The sequence below is a fragment of the Siniperca chuatsi genome, linkage group LG9 (assembly GCF_020085105.1).
Source record: "Siniperca chuatsi isolate FFG_IHB_CAS linkage group LG9, ASM2008510v1, whole genome shotgun sequence".
In the NCBI taxonomy this organism is placed as follows: Eukaryota; Metazoa; Chordata; class Actinopteri; order Centrarchiformes; family Sinipercidae; genus Siniperca; species Siniperca chuatsi.
The window spans coordinates 23,073,815-23,093,786 of NC_058050.1; the positions used below are offsets into that span (position 1 = coordinate 23,073,815).

At 43.2% G+C, this 19,972-nt stretch overlaps 1 protein-coding gene across 4 annotated transcripts in view; it reads left to right on the plus strand.

Annotated features, from left to right (window-relative positions):
* LOC122881863 (nuclear factor of activated T-cells, cytoplasmic 1-like) overlaps positions 1-19,972 on the plus strand; it is a 61,909-nt gene that overhangs the window by 27,832 nt on the left and 14,105 nt on the right. For all 4 annotated transcript variants that reach the window (XM_044208543.1, XM_044208546.1, XM_044208545.1 and 1 more), the window contains exons 7-9: positions 3,175-3,230; positions 5,289-5,421; positions 13,112-13,756. In XM_044208543.1, the coding sequence (XP_044064478.1) occupies positions 3,175-3,230; positions 5,289-5,421; positions 13,112-13,756 (834 nt within the window). The remainder of the gene's footprint in view (positions 1-3,174; positions 3,231-5,288; positions 5,422-13,111; positions 13,757-19,972) is intronic.

The following is a 19,972-nucleotide window of genomic DNA, read 5'->3' on the forward strand; positions in this document are numbered from 1 at the left end:
TCCAATTTCACCAGTCCTCAGATTGGCAGAGGTCAGGTGCTTCAGAGAGGAAAGCAGCTGTACCTCTGGGATCAGTCATGGGGGAACCCCTTTGGCCTTTTGGCTTTGCTCCACATTGGATAACAAGGTAATTGCCATGAAAATATGTGTAAAATCACAGAAGCATTTTAAGTCCAGGTAGCAGCAGCAGAGTGGTGCTAAAACGGAAAATAAACTTGATGTATGTAAACAGGAAAGAGAGAAAAATACTCCTGAAAATCATCTCTGGAAAAGAGACATAGCTGCAAAATACGTCTGGGTTGTTTCACAAGACAACCTCTGTAATTAAGCATGTGAATCATATTTTCCATTCTCAAAAATACTAAAGTGAACTCTCTTTGGTCAGTGGAAGTTGTTGTGCACTACACAACACTTTTTTGAAGGAAAAATCACATCTGGAAAGCCAAAATCTGTAAGGTCATTGTGAGGACAAAGATGTCATTACTCAACTATCTGTGGCTTTGTAAAAAAAAAAAAAAAAAGAAGTTAGTAGTCTTATTGGGAATTAGAAGATATAAAACCTATTAAAAATATTATTTGCTTAAAAATATAGTTTGTATCTGCAATGGTTGTTTGTCTTTTGATGATCACCAGCTATAGTTTACACCAAGTGAAGGACATAGTCTCTACATCTTTCTCTACATCATTAACCAAACTTCATTCAACATTGTGTGTTGTCAAGAATTGAAGAAGAAGAGATGATTCCAAGAAGCCTCACCCTACATATGGTTTAATTGCCTGATGAATGAGTGTGTTGTCCTGGTTGTCTGTGTTGGTGTTAGTCTTTGTGGATCTCATTTGCACAAGTGAGTCATGTAGCGCAATAGACAGATGGTGGGTTTACCTTCAAGCACAAAGCCTAAGAATACGTGTGTGTTCTATTTGTCTGTGTGCTTGCATGTGTCCATTCATTTCTCTGTTTAAAAGTGACTGGATTATATCAAGACTTCTCCAGACACAGCTCCTATAGCCTACCACCTATTGTTTTGTGCTTCCCCCACTTATAATTTAAGTTGAAGGCTAGGAACAAAGGTAGAGGATACTGTGGCTGCGTGTGTGCATGTGTCTGCATCTGTGTGTGTGCATTACGCGTGGGTGGAGGCTGCATGAAGGAGGAGGTGTTGTCGGGAACAGAAGCATTTTGCAGATGTTGCAGGGAAGAAGGAGTGAATGGAAAGTTCTGTGGTTATCAGTCGTACAGCACTCTCTGACTCGCAAAGGTATGCCACATGTGGCCCCATCCCAAGTCAGGCTCAGTTTTAGATTTGCTAAGTCTGATGGAGTAATCATTAAAAAGTTTGGACAAACAAAGTGACTGAGAGGTATAAAAGGTGAGAGAAAAGATCAATAGGAAGGTAGAGAGAGAAAGAGAGGAAGAAAAGCTTGAAAAACATGTTTACTAGTGGAGGTTGGGGTTGACGTCGTAGTCTAAGGTTTCCCTCTTGGAGTGTCTCCCAGAGCGGAGGCGGGTGAGATTCCCTCTTGGTTCCCTTAGACGTAACATGAGGAACGCTCATCTCTGTTTGTCTCTGTCTCTCTCCCTTTCTCTGACCTTCTCCCTGTCTGTGCTCACTCTAATTGCCCTTCCATACCCTTAGCCACTTCACAGCATTATGTGTCTCATTCTTTTGAGCATCTCAATCGCCTGCCACATGCACAGTATCATTGCTTTGCCCTATGGCAGTCCTATAGGCATATCAGCCTGCTTCTATTCCCCAGTCATCCACATCATCTCCATTACAGCGAGGCACATTTCTCCATATGCAACTCTTATTTCCCTCAGTTCAAATAGAAAACCCTTATCTGATCTGTTCACCGTCTGTTTTTCTCTTTCCCTGAGTTTTAATGAGGCCATTTTGGAAAGAGATATCTACTGATGTTCAGTCTCTGAATAATAAAGCTGACCATCCGCCCCCACTACCACAGCTCACCAATAATAAGCCAACCGTCACTGGGATCCTTTATTCTTTCACTCACTGCATGATGTAAAAAACATAATGCTTGGGAAAAAAACAAGGGATTTACATCTTCCAGAGCTGCTGGACTTCTGCTATCAGTTATTTGGAAACTGACTCTGATTATCTTATCTGATGGCTTCCTGTCCCAGCAGCGTTTCAGCAGCGACTGTATTGCTATATCCATAAAGGCACAGCTGCTCAGAACCCCCGCTAACATACAGTAGCAGTGCCACAGTGCCCATGCTATTGCCTCACATGGTGCCACTGACACAAAGGCTGTTCTGTGTCACTTCTATTTCTGACAGCCTTAATGAGTCATCGGTTCTGAAAAAAAGAAAGAAAAATGGCACTGTGGTCGGTGCTGATTGCCCTAGCAGAGCCCAGAGCGTCTGTTCACTAAGGTGTGGCATGAAATCACAGAGAAAACCCAAAGAATGTGAGCTGAGCTTCTGCAGGCTCCCAACAGCTGCAGTAGCTCACAGGCCTTTTATTGCATGGCAGCAAAGGAAACCTCCTTACCACAACAAGATGGAGATGAGAAGAAAAACAGAGTGAACAAAAGCTGCTGGGGTTTTTTTTGTAATTTCACAGAGCAAAGTTAAGAATAGAAATAAGGGAGGAGAATATAAAAAAGTATCTAATCAGGGATTTAATGAAGGGACAAAAATAAAGAAGAACTTAATGGAGATAGACCCAATAAGAGAGTGGCAGCTCCATGCTTAATTTCATGATAATTTATAATAATATGTCATAATATAATGAAAAATACTCATCACAATTTTTCAAAACCTAAAATAACATTCTCCCTTTGTTTTGTTTTGCTTTTTTAGTCCAAAACCTAAAGGTATTTACTTTTCAAAGACTTAGAGAAGTAGCAAATGTTCGCATTTGAGAAGTTGAAACCAGCAAATGCTTGGCATTTTTGCTTGATAAATGACTATCAATCATTTATCAAATTATTGACTAATGGTTTAATCGACTAATTGTTTCAGCTCTACACTGAACAAAATGCTAAAACCCCAAATACACTAACCCACCCCAAAGAACACATCTTCACCAGTACTAAGTATCATCTGCAGATTATAGCCACCCTCCATTTAAGATCAATCTTGTTTGTATAATGAAGTAGCTCATAATGAACCATACTAAATATTGTATTTAATTCTTTTGTCAATAGATGGGCATCATCTCTGGGAGACAGAAGCCAAAGTGGACAAGGACTCCGTCAAATCTGTAAGTGCACCTCACCGACATGACTCATTGGAAATGCTCCTGCTGTCTTCAGTCCCACCCTCCCTTGACACTTTCTCCTTTCCTCTCTGTCTCCTTCTCATCTGTCCCCTGCAATGATGTAACCTTTGCTAAGGCATTGCGAGTTGCAACATAGACAATGATGATTAGCCCATGCAATCCTGAATGGAATTTTCACAAAATCTCTGTAGCCTCCCAGAGTAAACAGGGGCTGTCATATTCTTTTTGCATCTGAAACACACACAAAACACACACACACACACACACACACACACAGATTACAAAATGGAAGCATAAACAGGAACACACATATATATATATATATATACACACATAATCACGCCACAGCCCTCCCAGCATAGCCAGACATTTAGTTCACAGCAAAGTTTTGTGGTGGTGAATTGGACTTCGTCTGTGCCGGGATCACGCCGCCAAGAGTGGCTTACACCCCTGCTTTTACCTGCTGCTTTTCATGAGAGCCGTAATGAGAAAATAAACCAGTGCACTCATTTTACTGACGCTCAGACACACGTTCAGATTGTGTTAATATAAAATGGAGCGAAAGGGAATCGTCAAGAAAGGGAATGAAGCAAATGTTGTTCTACATGTCACAGAAAGCTGGCTGTGTTCTGGAGTTAATTAAGATTTCACTGAGGTTTGTTAGATCTGCTTTCAATTGGAGAGTCAAGTACAGGATCTGCGAAAACCTGTTTGCTTGTGCGTGATGACAGTTTGTTTTGAATTGCTGATGCCTTTCATCAGTGGTGTCGCATCCTCCCCCCACTTCCCCCTTCTTTGTGTAAACTAACCGAGGCAATTTACACTTGCACGGGGTCTAAAATGAACCAAGCGCATCTAAATGCTGCAACTTGAGGGTGTTTTTCTCCTTGTTGTTGCTGTTATTTCACTCAGGTAAATGACTTGGTTGCATCAGGAGGGTAAATATGGACTCTGATGTCTAATTGGCCTGCAGGGCTAGCTTATGTACTATGGCTGGAGTCCCAGATGCTAGGAAAATTAGCGGGCGTGCAAGGCTCGGCCGGGGGCGGCAGTATGGGGAGGCGAGGTCGCTGAAAGACAAATGCAGCAGTGTGTTTATTTGTAGATCCAACAAACAAGTAGGGAAAGACAGCAAGAGAGCACTGGCCTTCTTATGTCAGTTGCCACCAGATTACTTTAAATTGCTCCAGCCTGCCTGTCAGACTGTGTTTTTATTGCCATCCAGAGCGTGCTAACTTTCATTGGTTAGGATGGAGGGAAAGCCATATGCATACACACACACACACACACACACACACACACACACACACACACACACTCAACACACTTAATCAGCCACCTGCATTTTTTCTTTGTCGTCATCTGGAGGGCAGACCAGGACTGAGGACGAGACCCCCCCCCCCTCCAACCCTTGGCTCCCTACATCCACAGTGATAACCAACAAAAACCTGCTTCCTGTCAAAGTGCCCCAGTCTGGCCTGTTTAGGCCTCTGTGAGAGTGACAGACATCCCAGGAATTAGACACAAACACTCAGACAAATTCTCTCCATGTTCTGTTGTCAGAAAGAAAGCAGTCGAAAGTTCACATCCGTCCAGACTTGCTGAGGTCTGGCCTTCCTGGGGAGCCTCTCCACAGGGAGGCATGGCTGTGCAAACAAATAAGCAGGCTACCTCTCTCTCCTCTCGTGCCGTACGGGGACAGAGCTAAAGCCCTGGGGTTTTCCTCAGAGACAAACATGGGCACTGGACCAACCTCATGGGCTGTAGTACTGCGTCTGCACAGTCCAGACGAGCTCAATTAGACCAGTTCCCAGTCCAGTCTCTTGGAAACAGTACCCTAAATGCAGGCCAGCTGCAAAATAAACATAGCTGTTGATTAATATGCTGCAGGAAGTCTACAAACTTACATTTGGAGAGTGACATCAAATTACATGAGTAAATACAACTAAAGGACATTTATTTTTTGATGGTATCAGCTGCTGTCTTATCACATAAAGGTCAAATCTTCAAATATCTTGTTGTGTCTTATTTGTATTTTAGAGTACTGTTGTTGTGGAGATCCCGCCGTACAGGAACCAGAGAATATCCAGCCCGGTGCAGGTTAACTTCTATGTCTGCAACGGCAAGAGGAAGAGGAGCCAGTATCAGCACTTCACCTACCTGCCTCCTAATGGTAAACATCATAAATATTTCCCACCTTTTTATTGCCAGTGACATTGAAAGACGTATGATTTTCACAAGCTGCACACTCTGCACTCATCATGTAGAGTATTTCTCCAGGTCTTGACATCCATCCACTATAGTTTACTGCAGCTGTCAACATGCCATGTGAAATTTGTGGCCATTTTTTAGTCAATGTTTTTGACGTTATGTCTGGCACCACTTGGCCGCAGCCTGTGAGTGAGAGCAGAAGATGTGAGGTGTGTTTATTCTGTAGTGAGACCGCGTTCCCCAGCGATGAGGTGTACCTGCTGAGTGACAGAGCCTCCGAGCGCTGTTGATGTAGAGAAGTCAATCCCCCGACGACCTGACTTTCACACCCCACCTCACACAATGCCCCCCAGGTTCACCAACAAACCTATGAACGCACAAATGCACATCCATGCAAACACACACACACACACACACACATACATCTACCAGGCAGTGCTTTGCCTTGTCATTCATGTAGCAACCTGAAAACCCAGGAATACCTCTCTCTGTGTTTATCATGTGTCCCTGGCCTCAGTGTTTATAGATGGCTTTCACATTGGAATTGGAAGAATGTATTGCTGAGAGGTTAGAGAAGAGTTCAGCCTCAAAATTACATTGTGAGCTATTGACTTTTCACAATGGGTGCAGGTGAAATACCAGCTTTGGTATCACTTTCAACCATCCGAGTAGAATACTGTTATTTTGTCTTTATGTATCCAGAGAAAGTTGACTAAGCACGTTTTCTCTTATTTCAGCAAAACAATGCTTGCCGTTTGTAGTGCCAAAGTCCTTTTCTGTTGCCTGCAGCTTTACTGAAGCAGTTGGGAGTTCAGTACCTTTCTTAAGGCACTAAACAACTTTTCTGGCGCCTGAACAACAGTTGCTACAGGCGGGTTTAGTGATGCTCCAACTCCCACAGATTTCCCTCCTGGTTTTTGTTGATTGTCCTAGCTGGTTTATGGATTCCAACCAGCAAGCCCCGCTTCCCTGATAACCAGTGAAATCTATTTGATCAAAACAATGGTATCTTGTTTTCATTGATCAGTGTCTAAAGGGTCTAATGCTGCTAGGATAGTATGCATTGTGTTTTGAGTCTACAGCTGTTAATAAGATGTGACATTTAGATTATCAGCAGATGTATTTATGACCACAGGAGATTGGGATTTTGGATGAGGCTCTGAGAGAAAGTAGAGCACGGCCCTATTTGGAGATGCCTGATTATATGATGAACGAGTGCATTATGGGTAACTGGACCAGTGTGGGACAGACACACTGTGGCCATATATAGCATATTCATTTCATATGCTGTACTTCCAGAGAAAAGAGAGAGAGAGAGAGAGAGAGAGAGAGAGAGAGAAAGAGATGAAGAGGCTTATTAGCCTCCACTACACATCTCTAAGTCATTTCCCTGTGCATAAACAAAGCTCTAATTAAAAGATGACTTGTTGTGTTCTCTCTTTCACTGCCAAGTAAACCACAAGTACAGTGTGGACCACACAAGCAGGGCCAATGTCTTCTCAGAGGAGCATAATTAACTCACAAGTGTCACAGCCAAATAGACCGTGAATCATGAATTGAGTTCTATTTTGAGATTACCACCTTTTGTAGACACACATTAAAACATACAACATAGCATTGTCTAAAAACAAATATTCAGTCTTTAAATCAAAGAGGTAATACACAGTGCCCCCGACCCCCCACGAAACACTGCTTCCACCATCCACACCCAACCCAAGCCACACTTATATAACAATAACTTTAGTAAAAAAAAAAAAAATATATATATATGTATATTAGACTCTGCTAAGTACTAACTTGTCAATAATCATAACCATTCATGCATAACAATGAGTTCAACATTTGAAAGTTTGCTTTAGCATGTCAACCTTTTTTTAATGTCCCGCTCCATCCAGGCTGTGATTGGTCAGTTCACGAAAAGTGACATTGACAAGCACATTGATTTTATGAAAAAATGTTGTTTCAGATAAAGGCACCTGATATAGCTAAATAGCCAGCTAGCCTAACCCAAACCTTATCTTATGCCTGTTGTCTTCTGTCTTACTGCTTCAGCTGCAGAACCTTGACTAACAGTTGAACTGGTATCGCTGGGCCCACTGGGCTGCTCTCTCTGCTCTCTTCTGCCTGTGCCTTCGGACTCACTAGGCTGAGATGATTGACTGGTAACGGTGCCAAATGAATAATTTGTTATTTTATAAACATTTGGCTGCATCAGCCTCAAGGGACTTTAACCTCTTCTCTCTCATCTTTTCAGCACCACCTTGTTTTTTTCTCTTTTTATTTGTCCATCTTACTCCACTCCACTATCCATTTGATGTCACTCCATAACAGAGATGGGAAAGGGGCGGGCCCAGGTAAAGTTAAAATTAACTGGACCAAAAGTAATTGGCTGGGAGAGAGAGACTGCCGGGTGCCAGCCCTCTGTGGTTGGGTATTATTATCTTGTTTTTGTTTAATTTTGGGACTCTGTTTTTACAGATGCGCTGTTAATGAAGGCACTGAGCCCAAAGGCTGAGGGAGGGGTTTAAAGATGCGATCGGGCCAGTCCAGTGTCAAGAAAAAAAACAATCTACCTGTTTTATGGGCCGGTCAGACAAAAAAAAGAAAAAATAGACAGCTGTTTCGGCTCAAAAGGCACGTCGGCCCACCGGGAAAGTGCCCGGGCTACCAGATGGCCAGTCCAGTCCTGAGTGTAATATTACAACTGTACTGCATAACAACTGAGGCAGAACTGCTCTGGGTGCAGAAATAATCTCATTTCAGTTAGGAAACCATGGGCAACACCAAAAAAACATAATTTCTCTGGTGAAATAACACAGTAGAGTCACCAGCAGAGTTGCAATTTGTTATACCATTGACACTTGCTTTACATAGTCAGTGAGATTTGTAGGCTAATGTTTATAATAATTATAAATGTAGATAAAAATATAAATGCAATGGCAAAATTTTATTTCTTATTCATGATGCTAGCTGGCATAGCGACTAATCACTGACTGAAAAGCATTCACAAAGAATACTGTATAAAGATTATTATCAATGTAAACAGACCCTCTGTGGCAATGCATTCATGGTTTCAATACAGCAACAAAGAATGAGGAAATCCTAGTGAAGCTGTTTGCTTTTGAGGGTTTCAGTGTGTGTGTCAACACAGAGAAACAACGAACACTGTGGCCAGGTACTCGGGGTGGGCTGGGGAGGAGGACACCCACACACACACATACACACACACTGTTGTCAACACTTTTTTGCTTGCTTGTATGAAAAGACTCTTCCGGCCCGCTGTCCCACTTCAAGCACAGTTGTGGTCACTGACGTTGTTTAGAGAGAACATTTCTTTCACACTCTGGTGACTGCTCATCTATAAAAAGGCCAACCCAACCCTGAAAATAGCCTGACTTGTTTGAAACAGCGGAAGGATGAAGCAAACACTCTCTGGGACACAGATGCTAGTGAAAACCACCTTTATTTTCCATTCAGGTCATGTGACCATCTTGCTATTCTTTGAAACCGATGCAAATGTGGTTGGCACCTACTCTGGCTTAACATTGATGCCTGCATTTGAAGAACTAAACAGATAAGAAAAGGTTTCACTATGCTGTATGTTCCCCTCAGCTCAAATCATACATATAATTTCAAAAGAGACTGTGTATTGTTAGATATATTAGTTACTGTTGTTAGATTTTTATTTTCTCTCAGCTTTGTCCTGCCTCCGGCATGAAATTATCACATTATTATCAGATGCAGTCTGTAGTGGAATCATAGCTGCCCTCACTCTAACTAGTTAACAGACGAAGATAAGCCTCAGTGATATGATTAGAGGGGTGCTGGAGACCTGTTGAAACATTACCATAATAATTCATTGTGAAGTTAAAACAGGATTTGAGCCACTCAGAGACATCCTCTTCAACATTTGTCATTAGCATTAGCATTGTGTAGTATGTCAGAGAGCACATAGGTCAAGTGTCCTCATGAGCAAAGCAATCCTTCAGTTGTGCTTGGGAACAAAAGAACCTGACCCTTAGCTTTCCAATTTTAAGAAAGCATTAAAATTAAATACATAAAAAGTATACAACATTTAAGCCAATTATGTCAAATTTTTGCTTCTCATGAGTCATTGAATATGAGGTAAAGCTGCCTTCAGCCGAAGGATCAAGAAGACATTTGCTGTTGAGATATACCATCAGCAGCATTTGTGGTTTGTTTGTCAAGTGCTTGTCTGTGATGTTGGGATGTACATACAGTACAAATGTCCTTGTCTGGCTCCCGGAATAAACCTCGCTTTTCCAAGCTCCCTTCCAATCATTCTTGCGTGAGTAGCGACGTGACGTGTTGCTCTTCAAATAAGAAACAGTTTTCATCAACCACATTAAACAGCAAATGCCAAAAAAGTGCTGGCAATGACCGAAGCCCGAGAGAAGAACTTCTCGGAACCCCTTTATTTTTACAGGCCGTTTGGAGATTCCTCTGTAATATCAAGTTCTATTCTTAACGCAAACGGGTGCCGACTCCCCCCGCTGCACTGGTTTGTGGTTTGAGTTGGAGAGGGGAAAGTCAGAAACATGTTCTGTGACACATATAGGAAAAGTTGATGAACCACACATTGTTCTTTTTTTCGTAAATATTTGCACAGTCATGTTTTTCCAAAAATTGGACAAAGACTGAACTGTTTCTGTCATGTCTACAGCTTCTGGCTTTGTCAGACTCACCTACGGTGCACTAAGGCCCACTGTATAGTGGGTGACCAGATTGCCTACACAGTGGGACATGGTGCACCAGGTACCTTTGAGTTAATGAACTACCACCTGCTCCATGTTAAATGTCACTGCAGATTCATGCCGTTAGAACAAGATGAGTTCAGCATTTCTGCAACAAGACAATCCCTGATTTTTGCACAGTGTTATGATACTGTCATATCCTAGCCAATAAGCATCGGAAATGAGAATCAGAACTTTTTGTATCCCCTTTGCCGATGGCTAAAAGTAGAGAGGGTCTTGTTATAATTTACAAATCTACATAAGCCCTGTTTGCTTGCCTTCCTCATCAAATACACTGATACAGGCACATACACATATCCAAGTCCTGATTCCCATTCTCGTCAGAGGAAACGAGTACTCAATAAAATACCCAGATCAGGCCTGATCAGTTTAATACGAGCAGACAGAGAGGAAACTGCCAGAGACCGAGAGAAAACCATGTGCAGAACATCAACTGTCTGTGGGCCATAACCCACAGGTTGGGAGGAAATAAAAGCCAGCTGAAGTTGGGACTCGCCTGGTGAATCTGTTTTCTCAGCTCACATACAAAGTGGAAAGGAGACACACAGATGGATCAAGCTGGAGGGAGACCGCTGTTTATATATGTAGCAGAGGAGGGAGAATCTCGGAAAAAATGTTTTAAAGAAAGTCCATTAGTCCAATATGATTTGATTTCCTATTTTGCCAGTCTTGCTCAGTCAGAAGGCATACAGGAAAATAATGTTGACAAATTACATCACTGGGAATGAAAACTTTAAGCTGCAATAAACCAAACTCTTCTTTAAAAACACACCTGTCTTTTCAAACTGGATTACAAAGTGAGGCTGCAAAGGACAACAACATCCCATCCCTTCTGAGCTACTGCTGATTCACCCTATTTCTCTAAATGAAATGTTCATGTTGGTTATGGTCACAGGCAGGAAATGTTGTGACTTGCTACATTAGATTTGTTTAATCTTAAGAAGGGCATCCAGAGAGATCCACGATTACTAACATTAGACAATTTGCCGCTTTCATCCCTCTGGTTTTCTTTGGTTTAAATCACTAACCAGAGGGACTGGTAACCATAAGTGTGCTTTGCTCAGTTCAAATGTATTACTTCCCTTGAAATATTTCAAGTACAACCTCAAAACCATGACATCCTAAAAACATTATCTTTTTTGTAATATTTTCACTCATGTAGCTGCTGCAAGAAAATCTTACATATTCGTACAGTATATCTTTTTTCAGGATCCATCGAGCTTGACGATTTGAAAAATATTTCATAAGACGAAAGGTCAGAATGTGTTTCAAATCATTGACAATTTAATTCTTGAACTGAAGCAAAAATGTGAAAATGATCAAATTTGTTTCTGACATTTCCACATGACAACTCTGACATCACACCCTTGGCTCCATGGCACTGGGCCATCCATTCACACTTAAGAGAAGGCAGGGAAGAGGAAGAGAATCACTGAGGGAAGTGACTGTGAATGTAGTGCACACCATGTGACTTGCTTGTTATTCCCCAGGCTGTGGAGAGGAGGCCCGTGCATAATGGGACTTGCCTTACGATGCTCCCCCAGACACCAGGCCTGATCCCTGGGCTTTGAAAGCAGACAAGGCTGACGTAAATGTGCTCCTTGCTGTGTTATCAGTGCATCGCAGCTCAGCACCCCAGAGGCTACAGGCGCGGTTTATGTCTTTTCAAATCCAAGTCCCACAAAAGTAATAACACATTGAAAAAACAGCCTGTTTTTCATATCACACACACACCGCTTCATACATTTAATTTGTAACCTTTGCTTTTACCATTGCTAAAAGGTTCTATTGTGTACAAACGCAAACACACAGTTTAGACAGACATCTTATTCATATTGACATCTGTACGCCTTGGAGTAAATGTCACTTTAGCAAGTTTAGCCAAAAACTCTTAATGGTTGGCATCAAACGCTCACCACACCCATTAACACATTTTAACAATGTGTAGAAATAGAAACAGTGTGTCCATTGTGACTCAGAAGCCTTTGCTATGCATCTGGGTATCTTAATACTGCCCTATTAGTTTTGTGCTGGCATAGTCTGCATATGTACTCACCATTGAGCTTTTTAATGTGGATCCCTCTCCATCTTTCTACCCAGGCCATGTAGTTCTGTTTAATTAATAGAAAGTTGCTTTCAATAACTTCTCTTGACAGTGAACAGGAAGCACGTGATACCTGTCAGTCAGAACTAATCAGGAAACAGTGCAGACGGTCTGTACTGGATTAGAAATTAGAAGAGAGGAGGCGGGATGATCAAGTGGGGTCACTGCACTCTCCTGCATTAACTGAGGCCTGAAGCTCCTGAAACCACAGACACAGCTCTACAGCCTCTTAAGGAGCTCAGGCGGCCTAATCAGAATCAAATCATCTCCTTTTTTTCACTCTGCTTCTATCTTTTGGTCCTGAGAGAAACAATTACTTCTAGAGTGCGGAGGAAACCTATGGGTCCCGGGTTCCTTGAGCAGCAGGAGCAACAGCAGCAGCCCAGTGCTTTAAAGTAGTCTTTTATTGGATATCAGAGCTGGAGGAGAGTCCAAAGAAAATAGGTCTTGTTCATTATTAGAGCCAGCTGTGGCTTTCCACACTGATGACTCATCCATTTTTCTTTCCCCCCTATTCTTTTGTTTTTTTTCATGGTGTGGTAAAGACGGGTGGCGGGTGGGAGGCGTGAGGGTTTCTGTGTTAGAGAGCTCAGCCAAGTTGACACCGAGCCCATATCCACTGGTGGTTATTTGTTTGGATTATGGAGGGTATCTTGGCCACAATTGTGCCTGCTCACTGCTTTACTCAGCCTCACTCGTGCACTCATTGCGCCACGTGGATTCCCTGCACGTTTTTTAATATCTCCACCTTTCTTTCTACTTTTTTCCCCCAGTGCCGATAATAAAGACAGAACCCAGTGATGAATATGATTCTCTGGGGACTGCGAGACTGCCCATGCATTCAAAGCCCTATTACAGCCAGCCCAGACTCACTCCCATCATGCCTGTAGCCGATCCTGATGCCTGCCTGGTTGGTGGCTACCCTCCCTGCCCGCCTCGCCATGCTGCCATGTCATCGTCGTCCCCCAGCTCCAGCCCCACCCTGCATGACCTGTCCCCCGTGGCATACAGCAAGTGCCTCCCCAACAGCCCCCCCCATGCCGCACCACCAGGCCCCATGGTGCCCTCCATCCAGGAGACTCCTGGCCTCCCCATCCTCGCCCACCCAGCATCGCCAGACCACAACTCTTCCCTGGGGATGCTCCATTCCCAGGGCAGCCCCAACCACCTCAACAGCCCAGGGCCCCATGGTTATCACCCCATCTATGCCAACAGCAGTCCCTCATCCTCCCCAGTATCCCACCCTTCCACTCCCGGTGGGACTGCGGAGAGCCCTTTCATTCAGGCCTACAGCCCCAGTCAGGCTCAGGCAGCAGCCACCTCACCCAGCCTGTTACCTGAGGATGCCAGCCCCCCTTCGATGGCCGTCACCGTCAAACAGGAGCCCCAGGAACTGGACCAGATGTACCTAGATGATGGTGAGTGACGAGAAACAAGGTGTACATACTGTACATTGTCTGCAAGTTTCCATTTGATAATCATTCGAAAAACGAGAGGAATTTGTTTTTCTGATGAAATCTTCTTTTTATGAGCTCTCTGTCCATGAGAAAAAATGGCTGTTTATGTGGCACATTACATTTATTCAACACCTTTTGCTTATCTGCAAGCCCCCACACATAGCCGCACCCTCTCAGTATTTCCTGATGAAATTGTGGCCGCAGATTTACGTCAGATTTGTTTAATTTTAGACCCGGCAGATTTATTTGCTTTAGGTGTAACGTGCGGTCCGGCTTATGTTGTCCAAGAGGCTGCTTTACTTTAAAACAGTAAATTGCCTTGATGAGACTTTGAAACAATCTGTCAAAACATCAGAGCATTGAGGTCAGCCGGGGTGCAGCAGAACAAAAACAGTGGCACACGCGTAGTGAACCAAACTGTTGACACAACGACTAATGAAGGAAGCAAAACAATGGGTAGGGGTTTCCTGAACCGAGCCATTCCCCCCCACACACATCATTCTAGGAGGGATGCTGGGAGGCGGGAGACAGAGGCTTTGTTTTCCCGTCTTTTCCCCATGGAGTCGACACCATGCGGCTGTCGTCATCAGGGGAGGCTATGGGGTCACTGGTCTCCCTCTGGCAATGAAACCAGTCACACCCAAGGGACCATATGGTCGAGTTTATTGCCTCCTGTGTCCATCCCACATTATGTCTCTCAGGTCGCCAGCCTGTTATCTGTGTTAGCAGAGGCTTCACTTGTTATGATATATATTCATAGAACACATCAATGGCATTGTGCCAGTTTGAAATGTTCCTGCCTTGTGTTTGAAATCCCCCTGCATCCTAATGGAGGTGAGGGGAAGACAACCCCACACGTTTAGTGTGTGTGTGTGTGTGTGTGTGTGTGTGTGTGTGTGTGTGTGCGCGCACATGTGTGTGTGCTTGTGTTCATACATGGGTGTATGCACACTTCACTCAACAGCTCTGGGAGTAGAGGGGTGATAGGCATGAGGCTACCAGGGGAGTTTTGCTGTGGAACTATAATTGAGTTGAAATGCAGTTGTCAGCATATCTGTCAATCCTGATGAGTCCCATTAGTCCTCACCTCATAAACAGACAATACAGAGACAGGGGGGATGTCTGTCTGTAATCAGCTCTATAAACAGATTTCCAACTTTTTCGTTTCCTTCTTCTTTTCTCTTCTCTCATTGTTCAAAGCACTGCCAGATGCTATGAAAATCTAATTTGACACAAAACTGCTCATTTCAAATTCTTTCTGACAGTTTTTAATAGTTATGGCAGGCATAAGCTTTCATTTCAGCATTAATTGAATAAAGTGAAACTCTAGCTTTATTTTGCATTTCGTAATAAGGTTGGCAAGGGGTCCTTTTACACCAACAGTACGAAGATATACCAAATGTACATCACAGCAGTGCTAAGGTGAAATCACGTAACCTCATTTCTCTTCCCCACTACTCTATCCACTGTCACTTTAGCAGGCTCAATCTTTCTCCAACCCGGAGGCCAAATGTATTCGGCCAGTGATTACAGCTGCATTAGGGACGCACAGGAATGTGTATTGATTGACCAAGGACAGTCAGGCAGCCCCTTGAAAAACCTCAACGTGCTGCCGTTTTGCATCACCTAACGTCTGTGCAAGCATCTGTGGTGAGCTCCTGGAGTCCTTGTAAGTGTGTGGTGGTAACAGCATACTCCAAAGGCATCTACTGCTCCCAGGCCCGGCCCTATCCCAAACCCCTCAAATGAGCCCTAAGCTAAAATAAATAAGATCGGAAGGCAGCTCACAGGGCGTCCCGCTCCCCGTCCGCACGCATTACCACCGTATGTGAGCGAGCTGAGCGCTCCATTAGAGAGGGAAGACAAGCGGATGACCTCACCACAGCAGCAGTGATTTAACGCCAGCCATGTAGAGTAGTGTTCCTCCCCAGCAATTGGGGGCCGGTGATTTGGAGTCTGCGGGAGCACACTTGATCTTCCCCAAGAGTGGAGCGCCTCCCACGCTCGAACGCTGAGGCCTCCGGCTCTCATCAACCAGAGGAAATGTGTCTCTCTGGCCAGGCCCAGATTTTACACAGCCCCTGAGAAATCACTCAACTTATCAACGGTGAGCTACTGTACCGCAAGGAGCTGGGTTAGTATGGAGGCAGTCTGAGATGTAAACCCCCCAGACTGCCATACACAGTCTCCATTGTAATCTGCTAAACTCTTCCCTCTGCTGTGATAGAAGCTTACTAACTACAGTGCGAGACATGAGGTGATGCTTCTGGTGTCTGCACTGAGATTTTATGTGAAGAATCCAGTTTGCAGTCAGATCTACTTTGGAGCAGAACATTTTCATTAAGTGGCATGTTGGCTCTCTCCTGCTTCAGTCTCACTCATACCTGGAATAAAGCCGCAGATGAGCATAGTTTAGAGAATGGAAGCAAGAAGAGGATGAAACACCCAATGCTGCTGGAAGACTTGCATTGTTGACTCACTGTCGTAAACAACTCATAGTGGGACTCACATAAAACTGAAGTTTTCAGACATTTCGTACTTACTCACAGCCCACTATCTGTACTTTACAAGGAAATGCTAGTCAAATGACATCAGTGTATATAACAATAGAATTTATGAAAAACACGGTCTGCAGCATTTACGTTTGCCTTGTTAGCCATACTAATTAGGCCAAAAGAGTAAATGCTAAATGATGGCATGCTTTGTCACACATCTGAAGGAGCAATTCTGGTGACATCATACCCCCTCTTGTCTCAGACAACCACTGACACACATATCCATCTACAAACACAAACAAACACACATGCACACATTTGATCTTGGCTTTTTTAACACAAATGATTTTGGAAAATGTAGCCCACATTACTTATTGCAAACCCTTCACTTGGAGCCTAGTCCTGGTGTTTATAGGTATTTTTGTTGTGGATGTGTGCATGCAGAGCAGAAGTAGTGTGCTGGCTAGGCTAGGAGTTTGGTCCTGTGAGGCTGCTGCCGTGTGTCCTGTCTCATTAGCTGCTGCTGTGATGGGTGATATCATGAAATGCAGCTGAATGCAGCACACAGCAAAGGAACTAGTGCTAATCAGAGGTCCAGATTTCTACCAGCTGCCTCTCTGGGAAACAGAGGGCCCTTATTCCCCAAAATAAGAAAAACACAGAGTGCAATGCAGCCTCTGCCGATTTCTGACATCTGACATATGTGCTCTGATTGCCTCGTGTTACAGGGTAGTTTTCCTTGTGATTGTTTCCTTCTTAATTCAAGGTTTGTGCATTTGAAACTCTACTAGGCTTGTTTTCTCAAACTGAAAACAGAATTGTTGTCAGCCTTCCTTTCCTCCTTCCCTGCCTCCGGCAACAAAAAAGGCATTCTAACCTTCCTGAGGATCTCCGTCCACCACCAATGCTTCTGAAGGCAACTCAAGGCTTTCCTCATGGAAACTTTTACACATCCTGGCACGTTGCCCAGACCCCAGGACTCCGCAAAACCCCTAATGATGATTGAGAGCGCATCCGCACCACGCTGAAAACATGCTGAGTCGCTAACATTGGAGTGTGCCGCAAGGCTGGGTCTGGGATTGGAGGGGAGCAAAAGAGAGAGAGGATTTGGGAGGGGGTTCATTAAAGTGGTGGTTGAAGTGTCTAATGGGACTCACTAAAGCAGAGCTGCTCCTGTATGTTTAGACAGTATGTAGTTGTGTGTCTCTTTTAGTTAGTAGAGTCAGCGAGATGTGGAAGCACTGTAAGAGCCAGTGACAGCTTGTGCTTTCACAACACTCCACCTCTGACCCTCTGGCCTTTTGGGAGCAGGTCAAGCTCCAGCTAATAGTGCACAGAAAGAAAAGCTGTCTTGTGGTTAAGTGCAATGCCAAGAACATAGTCTCCTTCTAGACATAGTGATATTGACGGGTGCAAGAAGAAGGGTGATGGCTTTTTTATTATTTATGACTACAAAGCGGATGTGGACTTTTTACTATTGTTGTCATTGCTGTGTTCTCATATTAGGAATCCTGTTTTCCTGGCAGCTCTTAACATGGTGAGGTATAAGTAAAGGCTTGGGCTTACTGGAGAAGTTTTATAGTCATAGGAAAAATTAATAGGTGCCTACACTCTAGGATTGGCCTTTTTAGAATCATAAGCTATGGATCACCAAACTACACTTTTGGGATCAGCAATAGATTTAATTCAATTTCTTCTCATTGGGATCAAAAACCATTACTTTTACTGCACATAATGACCAGCTATGGCTCTTATTACCCATTATCAGATATTACAGACCTCCCCAAGTACTTGAGGGAGTGTAATCAGTAGTAAATGCGAAGATGTATGTTGATCTGGTTGTTGTAGAGGTTGTGTATGATATTAATTGATCAATTAGCTTATATATGTTACTAAAAGACACCAACGTATTACTTGATCTTACAAACTTGTAAATTGTAATCTTACAACATTGGAAAAGAGGAGCATAGCCCAAATTGATGGTAAAAATAAAAAAATCTTTATACCCTGTGGCAGCACACAGTTGGAAACTTGAAGTCACTCTTGTAAAGCAGATAACAGTCTGCTTAAACACACTTTAGTTTGTAATATAAAGTGTGGAAGTTACAGTGGAAGTAATGGAACCCAGAGAATACAATGGCATCATTGCAATAGCAGAGGAATACCTTTGCAGTCGAGTGGAAGTCCTCTGGATTACCTTAGCACCCTCTGTTTCCTCTTACATCTCTTTTATCTCTGTCCCATTGGCTGAACATAAGAGCCTTTAGATTCCTGGTTGTGATCAGATTTTTTTTTTGCAACACATATTTTGAAACCCACTCAATTATAGACACTATTGTCCAAGATTGCTTGCAGTTTAGCAAATAATTGGATCTAAGTGGTTACATACGACAGTGGCAATGGGGTCACAGTATTAGTGCTTTGATTTTTAGCTCTTTGTAAAACTATTGGGAATATTATTCGTTTTGATAAGTGCAGCAAGAAGAATCTGTAAGAATTCAACCCATTCATTACCGCAGCATGCTGGCTTTAATGTCTGTGTGTGTGTGTGTGTGTGTGTGTGTGTGTGTGTGTGCGAGCCAGAGGATCTGGTCTGGTTTCAGTTGCTCCGTCATAATATCCACAGTCACTGAGAAAGAATGTGTCTGCTGAAAAACTGCAGCTAAATTATCTAAACAAATTGGGTTTCTTTTGCATCTGGGATCTGATACACGTACACATTTAGCTGGGAGACTTTGATTCAGATTTGAGTGGGTTTAGTGTTTATTTTGCCCAAATGTCAGAATGGTGTGATGCAGATTTGCTACTGTAAAGATTTGTGTCTTATTTTCTTCCATTATTCCAAGCTGTAGTAGACACACTATGTGGACTTTGTATGGAAGTCAATTACCTGGCGTCAGTAGCGAAATAGACTTAAGTGAAGCATACAATCAAATATAGCAGAGTAAAGCATAGGGTACATGCTTTCTTCTCCAGCCAAGTTTGAGTCTATTCATTAAACCTATATTCCTTCTGTTCATCATACGTCATGTATTTCTTATAGTTTCTCCTGACACAGCGGTTTAGAGGCTTGGTTTATGTGGCTCACATTCTGAGGTTTAGGAAACACGCGTTGAAAAGCCACCGAGCCACACAGATCACAGTGGGTCAGGACTCAGACAGGGCCTGTGGCTTGGCTGGAATCTTCCTGTGTACATCTGTGATCATGGAGCTACCACCTCACGCCAGACACTCTCATTACTGAATCATAATATGACAAATGTCAAATGTGGTTGACTGCTCTGACAGGATTATCACTGAGACTCTCTGTGGGGCTGTGAGGTAGTTTTCTGTGCCTTAATGAAGGTTTTATTTAAGCTGTGATTTAAGCATGAGCCAGTCTGCTTACTTTTATGACTTACAAGGTCAATTTACACTGTTTTCTGCATCAGGTGTTCATAAGGAAAAAGGTCTTTGTGGCATGTGCAGAACTCAAGTCCCTTCAGTCATTTCAGAGATTATGATTGGATGATGGTTACTATGTTGGTTTGTTTGTGATTAAAAGAACGATCTGTAATGCACGCAAACATTACACCTCTACTGCATTAACCATAAAACACTGTTCCTCTGTTAACTGATATTGCTGCTAACACAACAAACACTGTACAGTCACAGAAACCATAAATTTGCCTTGAATCTAGGA